Source organism: Girardinichthys multiradiatus, chromosome 15 (genome assembly GCF_021462225.1).
Source record: "Girardinichthys multiradiatus isolate DD_20200921_A chromosome 15, DD_fGirMul_XY1, whole genome shotgun sequence".
In the NCBI taxonomy this organism is placed as follows: domain Eukaryota; kingdom Metazoa; phylum Chordata; class Actinopteri; order Cyprinodontiformes; family Goodeidae; genus Girardinichthys; species Girardinichthys multiradiatus.
The window spans coordinates 32,630,580-32,640,712 of NC_061808.1; the positions used below are offsets into that span (position 1 = coordinate 32,630,580).

Here is a 10,133-nt window from a genome sequence, read left to right on the forward strand (position 1 = left end):
CACACACAGAGGCCTGTTAGCAGGCCACTAAGTTACACAATACATTTTATTTCACACATTATTAAACATAACTTGAACATAGCAATTCAGACCCTATTAAGTAATTTAAATGTTTCCAACAGAAGACAGGATGCCATAGGAAAATAATGTTCCCACATCACCATCCCATGCATTTACCACTGTAGCATACACAATTGAATCAGGTAAACCAGACTGCTATTCCTCCACACATCATGTATGCTGCACATGTGCAGCGTTGCTACAGCAAAAAAATGCAACTGTGCCTCAGATGTCCCAGCCATGAACCAATAATAACATGGCATAATTTCACACTAAGCCATACAAAAGCTGTTCTCACCTGTACTGTATATGTGGAATGGCTGAAACTGACAGTGAGGCATCACTTACTGTCAGGTGAATTTTCCTGTGGAACGGAAGTGGGGAAAGTCTTTTTGTTCAGGGATTCTAGCTCTGACTCCTCCTCTTCCGGTGATGCTAGAATGTAGGTTAGTGTTTACCTGAAGGTGCAGAGAGGTTCATATTGGCCTTTGTGTAAAGTTCAGTCAATGTTCCATCCATGTTTTTATCTATGGATGGGGCCCAATATATTCTGTTACTTTAGGTCCACTTTTGAAGAAAAAAGGTTGAATGGCATAATAGCTAAGCCGATGTTAAGAACTTATATAGAAATGAAGGATGTATATGAAACAGAATTTTATGTGCAGGCAAATTTGATTGCCAGAGAATGAAACTGAAAGGTTTACTCAAACTCCAGAAGCGAACAGACTAGTTGGTCTATGTGAGTTGGGAAAGGTGGAAAATGAAGTTCATTTTATGTTGTATTGTCCTTTTTATGATGATTTGAGAATTGTGTTTTTTGATGATTCATTTGTTAAAAAGCCTGAAATGTTCTGGTTCAGCAATGACGATTAGATTAAAATGTTATTTAATTTTTATGTATTTAAACTGGCAACCTTTGTTTGTAGAACCTGGAAGAGGTGGCAGGCTTATTTATTTAAATAATTTATTTGTATGTTGTGTCCACTGTATCTGGTCCTTATGTTTGTTTAATGGTGTCTCATAAGCCCTTGAGGGCTGGGCATACTGAGGTATGCAAGACATGAAAATAATAAAATATTGGTTCATTCATTTTCATCTTAATGTCCAAAAGATTCACCGACTGAATGAGGATTTTATTTTGGCACCGGTGGTCTGAAACCAGAAGAGGAAAAATTTAAAGATACACCCATAAGTACAATCAAAGAAAATAAAACTTGACTGATAAAACTGTTCTTACATTTATCACATTCTGGCAGGAGAATGTCATTGTTATTGCTGATCGTGCCTAAAAGTTAGTCCTTAAGTTAGTACACCGCATGAAAAACTGTAATTATTGTAATCCATTATTCTGCTGTTGAAACAATGTAGTGCAACACGTTATGCATAATATTTTAGGTTGACAAAAGCCTGACAGCTAAGACAAACTCACCTTTTTGTCCGTCAGGGTTCCAAACATCAGAATGAAGAAACCCTTTAGAAATACACAGTTGAGGCCATTTCAGTACATGTTGTTACTATTTAAAAAAAAAACAAGTAAAAACTGGAATATTAACAAAACACTATTCAAAAACTCTTGAGGTAATTATTATTACCTGCAGTGAATTGAAGAATGTAAAAGCCCAATGGATTTCATCGCTTTTTGTGTCAATCAAGGTTCCAATTCCCAAACCCCAAGATAGTCCAAAAAATGGTGTGAGCACAACCAAACTCCTGGCAATCACCAGCAATGCATTTTTCTCTCCTGCTTGGGCAGCCTTCTTTCCTACTCTTCTCCTCAACAGTTTGGATATCACCACAATCAGGATTATGAAGTTTATAGCTGTTATCATAAGTGCAGGGATCAGAAACGCCAGCAGAGCTTTGGACTCATCCCATTTGAGCCAACATTCACTGTCTCTGATGTATTGATTTGAGGGAGCAGTTGTAGCTATAGTTATTGTTGCAATGATCAGGGGTGCACCATATCCCAAGGAGAATCCAATAGCCAGCATGGATGTTATAGACAGCCCTCTATGAAAGACCCAGACAGTGCGGTAGAGCAACAGCAGGGCTGAGGCCAACATCCAAAAGAATAGGGCCAGGTAGAAAAGATGGGCAAAGAAGGTAGCTGCTGTGCATGCTGGTGGACTTTTCTTGCCTGCATCTGGAACGGCCGCTCCAATAAGGAACCAAATGTTTGCAGTCAAGAGACACACAGCGATGTTAACGATTGAGATGTGACGCAAGTATGATGTTGCGTTCTTGTTTATTTTTCTCCAAATGATTCCTTCAATGATGAGACATATGACCAAGGAGGCTATAGAAATACCAACTCCAATGTAGGTTATTAAGTACAACTTAGGATGGTGACTGTGAGTTGACATAAGAATAGAAAACGAGGTGGTGTGGTTGCAGTTGCAGCGGATTGTTCCAATTTCATTGAATGCTAGCATGCACCCCTCATCACTCCATCCTCCTTGACCCTCAAAGAGGTTGAAATCCCAGAAAACACATTTAGGATTCCCCAGAATATTGTCTAGAATATCAAATGTTAAAGAAATATTTGTCATTTCAGTTTCAGGCTGAAGAAGTGCAACATTTCCAATGATAACGTTGGATGATGAATTGCTTTTATCTCTTGCAGGAAGTACATTATGCATCAAAGCAAATATCATTATGGTTATGAATTGACTTCTTCCACCAGTGTCTGGTATGTCTATTTCCACTGAGGGGTTAAAGTCACCACTAAAAGTGTTTACTAATGTAGTTTTGTTCAAGCAAATATAGCGTGTGGCAATGTTAAAAGATTTATTAACAAGACGGGTTGTGATTTTTTCAAAAGAGTTCAACAGGGAAGAGCTGGCACTTTTCATGTTGCCATTTCCTTTTGTTTCTTTAGTGTTACTGGTGTTGTGCTTGTTGAGGGTTTCCCATGAACTCTTTGCCTTGTCAGCAGTAAGAATGCCTGCAGTTTCCAGGATGTTCTGTATTGAAAGAAAATCTATATTTCAAAGCTGAAAAGTGTCTTAGTTTAAAAATATATATAAAGATTTACGGACCTTCATGGAATCTTGTTCTATATTAATGTTTAAGGATGACGATGTATTGGCTACATTACTGAGGATCCTCACGATGGCATCAATGGTGGCTGGAGAATCAGTTACTTCATCACTGAGGTTGATAGTCTCATTGCTGAGTTTCTCCAAGAACCATGGAAGATGAACTGCATTCAAGACCTGTAACATACTCACGTGAAAAAAAAATCTATATTCTTATATATTTGGTTTATTTAAGAACTTAAATAACCTTGGATGTTGGTATATTATTTTGTACTAAAACTGGCTGTAAGTTGACAATGCAGGCATTTGATAAATTCTTCCTAAGTCAGCTGAACCCCATGGCTACAAATAAAAAAAACTGCTTTATGATCAGGGTTACTTTAAGACATTTTGCTGATACTACTATCACATTTATATTTTAGCTAATGATGACTGAACAAGTCCAAGCTAAAGTAAATAAAACTTTGTCTCAGCAACATTTTGTAAAATCATTAGATTGCTCTGTCTTCAACCCTCAGTAATTTGTTTTATACAGACTGTGTAGGTATGCACCCTTTGAGTTGTTGTCACATTCTTCTTCCACTTGGAGTTCCATTTATTAATTCAAATGTGATTTAGCAAAGGAACAGCAAGAATGGTTCCTTTCAAAGCAGTCATTTAGAGTCAGATCTGTGATAAGATCGAGCTCACCTTAGATTTATCCAGCAGGTTGTTTATAACTTCTAGGATGCAGTTGTCTTGGATCCTTCCGTATTTACCATCTGACTGACAGACTGCTGTTATTTCTCCCACTTTGCCCTCTGTGCAGCCCACCACAGCTTCAAAACCCTCAGGTCCATCACCAAAGGTTTTACTCTCACATTTAATGTCTTTGGAGAAAAATAATTTTTAAGGGTGATAAAGATTGTCATTTGAAAAATGATGATATGGTAGTTAATGCAGGTGAATGTTCCAGAGACTTGATTAAAACTGACCTGTTTTTTGAGTTAAATTCAGTGTAATATTCTTTGCATATTTTGGTGAAGTTAGGGATTCACAGGTGAAGATCTCCCTAGTACTTTCACAGTTCACTGGGACAACATAGTCATAGGTGATGCTAGGTCCTCTCCAAACCGTTGCATCTGCACCACACAGTTATCAAAGATACTTGAGAGAGTTCTGAACTGGAAATATTACATTTTTTTTCACTTCTAATGGTTAACATCAACAATTAAAAAAAAACCAAAACTTGAATATACAGTGCCTTGCAAAGTTAATGATACCTATTTCAGTTTTACACCTTTTGTCATTACAACCACTAACTTCAATGCTTAATGGGATTTTGTGGCAGGCCAACACAAAGTGGAACAAAATGTAACGTGGAATGAAAGTTATACATTATTTTAGTTTTTGTTTAAAAATAAAATTCTGAAAAGTGTGGTGTGCCTTTGTATTCCAACCCCCTACCTTCTTTCGTACCTTTATATAAAATTAAGTACACCAATTCTCAAAAATCAGCATGTTAGTAAACAAGAGTCTTACTTTGTGGAGTTTAATCTTAGAAATCATTCTGCTGCTCTGAGATCATTTAAGAGAACTTTATGAAGAACAAGAAACCCAGCAGACAGGCCAGAGATAATGTTGTGTATGAGTTATGAATTAATATTTAAAGCTCTGAAAGTGTGGGCCACAGGAGAGAACCTAAATAAGATATGGTCATCCATCTTATATGGCAGACTAGGCAAGGAAAGCAGGTATGAGAAAAGCAGCCACAAGACACATGACAACTATGACGGAGCTGCAGAGATCCAGAGGTTCACGGGTTACTATCAGTAGTGAACTGCACAGTTCTGGTCCTCATGGAATATTGATAAGATGTGAAACTACTAAAAGAAAGCACAGCAAACATTTGGAAGAAGGTGCTCTGGTAAGATAAGACTAAGACTTTCTGGCCTGCATGCAAAATGCTATGTGTGGCAGAAAACTACACTCTGAACAAATTCAAACCATTAAACATGGTGTTGGCAGCATCATGTTATACGGAAGCTTTTCTTTGACAGGGACAGGGAAGCTGGTTAGAGTAGATGAGAATAGAACTGGAAGTAAATACAGGGGGCATCGTAGAAGTAAACCTGTTAGAGACTAAACAGACTTTAGATTGGGGCAGCAGTTCACCTTCCAGCAGAATGACTCTTAGCAAACAACCAGAAATGCAACGGAATGGTTTAGCTCAAAGCATATTCATGTGTATGGCTCAGTCAAAATCCAGTCCTGAACCCAATTGGAGATAAAATGGACAATAATCTCTCAATTAGCCAAACTGGCAGAAAAATAGCCCAAGACGTGTAGCTCTAATCACAGTGTAATGTAGTTCTACAATAGTCAGTCAAAGGGGATGAATTCTACAGATCTAGTCCCACATTTTACAAACCTTTGGTGGTAAAAGGTTCTGAAAACCATGTGTTATTTTCCATCCACCTTAAGACCTTAATAAAATAAAAGTTTGTGGTTGTAATGAAATGTGGTGTAATGTGGAACATTGTAAGGCACTGTATTTAAAATGGTATCTCATAAAAGTGGGTAGATCCCTAACATTTTTGTAAATATTTTATTCCTTTAGTCTTTTCATGGGACAACACTGAATGTAAAATGTAAAACAGTCAGTGTACACCTTGCATAAAGAGCATAATTTTGCTGTTCACTCAAAATAACCCAGCACACAGCCATTAATATCTAAACCACAGGCAACATAAAAACATACAGCAACTACAGTAAGTGAAAATGTCCAAATTGTGCCCAAATACCCATTTTCCCTCCCCGCAATCATGTGACACGTTAGTGTTACAAGGTTTCAGGTGTAAATGGGGAGCAGTTGTGTTAAATTTGGTGTCATCACTCCCACAGTCACACTCACATACTGGTCACTGGAAGTTCAACATGGCAAAGATCTCTCTGAGGAGCTGAAAAAAATAATTGTTGCTCTACATAAAGATGGCCTAGGTTATAAGAAGATTATCAACACCCTGAAACTGAGATGCAGCACTGTGGCCAGGACCATACAGCAGTTTAACAGGACAGGTTCCACTCAGAACAGGCCTCGCCATGTTTGACCAAAGGAGTTGAGCACACAGCATCATATCCAGAGGTTGTCTCTTGAAAATAGATGGAGATGTCAGCCTGTCAGTGCTCATACCATACACCACACATTGCATCAACTTAGTCTGCATGGCTGTCATCCTAGAAGGAATCCACTTCTAAATATGAGGCACAGGAAAGCATGCAAACTGTTTGCTGAACAAAAGCAGACTAAAGACATGGATTATGGGAACCATGACATGTGGTATGATGAGACCAAGAGAAACTCATTCGATTCAGATGGTGTCAAGCTTGTGTGGCAGCACCCTGGTGAGGAGTACAAAGACAAGTGTGCCTTGCCTACAGTCAACCATGGTGGTGGGAGTGTCAGTGTTTGGGGCTGCATGAGTGCTGCCGGCTGTGGGGAGCTACAGTTCATTGAGGGGTCCATTAATGCCGACATGCTGTGACATACGGAAGCAGAGCATGATCCCCTCCATTAAGAAATTGAGGCACAGGGCAGTATTCCAATATAATTATAACATATTGGAATACTCCAATAGCACTACCTTGCTAAAAAAACTAATATATGGTAAAAAAAAAATATATATATTGACACTTTGGGCACAATTAATAAGACATTAATGGCAGTGTGTTGAGTTATTATGAGCAAACAGCGAATTTACACTGTTTTACAAGCTGTATACTGACTATTTTACTTACTATAATGTGGGGGTTTTGTAATAGCAGAACTGGAAAACTTACAGGATACGGGACGTAGGACATGGGCTAAGTTACAGGCATGGAGCAGGCAGGCACACAGAGACATGGAGCATGTAGTCAACAGTAGGAACCAGTAGAGAGCAATGAAAACCAGAGAGTATAAATACAGAGGCAGGGTGGAGAGATGACCAGTGAACAAGAAGATCTAATCAGGAGAAACCTGGAGCAGCTGGGGGCAGGGAAAATGCAGAGCAACTGAAGGAGGGACGCTAATGACCAGGAACACAAACATAGGAAAGAATCTAACAGAACTCTAAATACACAAGAATACAGGAAATACATAAATAACAGCAACTAGAGAAAAACAGGGAGAAAACAGATCCATAAAGAAACTCAAACTCAAATACCTAACACAGGGAAGCATGACATTAACATTGTGTCAAAGTGTCATTTTCAGTACTGACCCATGAAAAGATATAATAAAATATTAACAAAAATCTCAGGGGTGTCCTTGCTTTTGTGAGATACTGTATATGAATAGTTTTCTGCAGTTTCAACTAGCATATTGCATCTGTCATATCCTGTTATCACATCATTGTGGCAGCCAGCCAGGTATTTTCCTTGTTACATTTTACTTTTGTTTAGAAGTCTAACTGTGTTGTTATTGTTGACAGAGCAGCTCAGTGTCACTGGGGTTGACTTTTCTGTCCCACATGTCACTGAAATCATGACTGGATTCACGTTGATTTGGAAGTTCGGGATGCATGTGATGTTTATGCTCTGTTTAAAAGTCGAATTGTCTTCTCGTATTAATTTACAGACATAAATCCCTGGAAGAAAAAAAAACAACAACAATTCACTGTTAACATTATGAGCATGATATTATGGCTCCAGAATAACCAAACAAACATTAAACACTATTATAAGACAGAGAGAAGTACAGCAATATGTGAATCCTTTCATTCAAACACAAAGTGCTTGTGGAAGTAAGCACCATACAGCTGCCAGTATATAACAGTTCAAGGACCTTTTTGAGTGTTCCGTAATATATCAAAAACAGTTTTCTTTTAGGTAAGGACGGTGGTGGAGGTGTAGCATGAAATGTGGCAATTGCATTCATTCATTAGGTCCAGAAAACTAACAGGTTTGGTTTAATAAAAATACAAAATAAATTGTTTAAAGTAACTTGTTTCACAGTGTTAACCTAAGAGGAGGGATATTGTTATGGAAACAAACTGTATCACTAGATTTACCACATTTATCTTTGGTGTTGCAAATCAGGAGACTGGTCTAGCTAACAAATTGCTATTTTATAATATATGAGTGTGAGCAAGCTGGTGGTTTAAATATTTATTAAGCCAATATGAAAATAAACTGTAAGTTGTTGAAGCAAGGAATGGCTTCTTTCTGTTACTGGAAGTTTGGTTAATATATTTTTGACACAAAAGTGTAATTCTGTATATTTTACCTGATAAAAACCCATCACAACACAGACTGGATATAAGGTCTACTTCGTTGTTGATAAAGGAACTAAATTCAGTGCAAGGCTTATTTTGCTTCTTTATTTGGTTGTTCTCTGTCTTACTTACTGATAAACAGATAATCCAGCGATTGATAAAGTTTACTTTTTAAAAACCTGCCACTCAGGAATGTTCTTTGATTCAATCTCGCTAACTTTCCAAAGGCACAGGTCATCAACCTAGTGGATGATTTTCTAGGTGAGGGGAAAATGCACCAGAATATTATGCTTGAAAAATATCCTTCTTGGTTTCTGGGATACTCCAGCCACATATGAAAGGATGATGTGATTTTTACTTCTTTTTCTGTTCTTCTTCAGTGGACCTGAGTGTTTTCACACTTTAAATACTGAATGTCTTAACTTGATTTCTCATGAACTTTACAAATACTTATCTCAAAATGCTACAAACCAGCAGTACAAATCACTAACAAAAAATAAAATAAAAAAGCTAAAGTTAAAAGATAAACTTTCAGTCCTTTTTTAAAAGACTCTCCTGTCTGCGGCAACGTCAAATTACCAGAAAGCTCATTCCACAGATGAGGGTCAACTGAGGGGAACACCCTGTCACCCATCGAGGAAAGTTTAGTTCTAGGACTGTGGAGACGAAAAGAGCCAGTGGACCGAAGGGAGTGCCATGTGGTGTGCAAGGGCAGCGATTCTTTAAGGTCTCTCTGAGCTCACTTGGTAATGCGTAGCCATGGAAGGAAACCTATGAGCAGTGCTGATAAGGAGCTGGTGTGTTCAATCACCCTTACTAGGGAAAAACTACATATGCTAGAGGGGGCTGAATCGCATTTACGTTTTTTGGTTTTTTTTGTAGCTTGGCTTTGAACTTCAGCTGTTTGAGTTGAATGTATATATTATTGTTTGTATGTCTATCTATCTGTCTATTGTCTAAAGCTGCTTATCCTTGCAGCTGCTGTTTATATCCAAGAGGCGTGGTAGACCCTGGGCAACAGACTAATCCATCACAGGGCAGCACAGACACACACAAGAAAAGCAACTATGCACGCACACACTCATAGAGCAGTTTGGAGTAACAAATTAACATTTATGTTTTTGGAGTGTGTGAGTTGGAGTACCTGGATTACACCCACACATGAAAGACCCCAGGCCGTGATTCCAACCCCACAGTCTCACTGCAAGTCAACAGTGCTTAACACTACTTCACCATGCAGTCCTTGTATGTATATTTTCTAGATGCTGTAATTAAATTCAAAATTGTGCAAATAGAATAATTTCACTCTTGTTTCCATACCTTTAATTAGCAGAGGTATGGGCCACACTGCTTTAAAAGCTGGGTAACTACTGGAATAATTTTTTGATCAACTCAGGGGTTAATCTACAGCGTCACAGTTATTTAGCTTCCTGAGGTTTTTACATCTAATCATGTGACCTCACAAATTGAAAGAGTCTAATTATTCCATATGAACCCACCTCGTGGTTTTATTATGCTTGCAAACTTCCCTTTGTTTTACTGTAATCCTACTCTAAGCCCAAAAGCATAATGTAAGATTTAGTTCAAAACATTGGGCACATTTGGATGAAGATAAATACTAAGTAACACAGGGTGGTGTTGGTGAGTTGTTGTGTTTTTACTGTTGTACATACTTATGTTTTTTTAAAAATGGCATAGAGTTTGATCACCAAGTAATTTTGGACTTTTAGTTTTTACTGTTGCTGTTTTACTCATATCTATAACTTGTTTTCTGTAACTGAAAGGATTAAGCAGCATTTTG

General features: G+C 38.0%; 1 protein-coding gene across 1 annotated transcript; it reads right to left on the minus strand.

The window, feature by feature from the left end:
- Positions 1-1,173: 1,173 nt before the first annotated feature.
- LOC124881839 (adhesion G-protein coupled receptor F1-like) lies at positions 1,174-6,313 on the minus strand. Its single transcript, XM_047387662.1, has 7 exons — positions 6,271-6,313; positions 4,073-4,219; positions 3,789-3,967; positions 3,099-3,275; positions 1,653-3,023; positions 1,490-1,531; positions 1,174-1,212 (listed from the first exon to the last, which is right to left on the minus strand). Exons 1-7 carry the CDS (start codon positions 6,311-6,313, stop codon positions 1,174-1,176), a joined length of 1,998 nt encoding a protein of 665 aa, XP_047243618.1.
- Between the last annotated feature and the right edge of the window lie 3,820 nt (positions 6,314-10,133).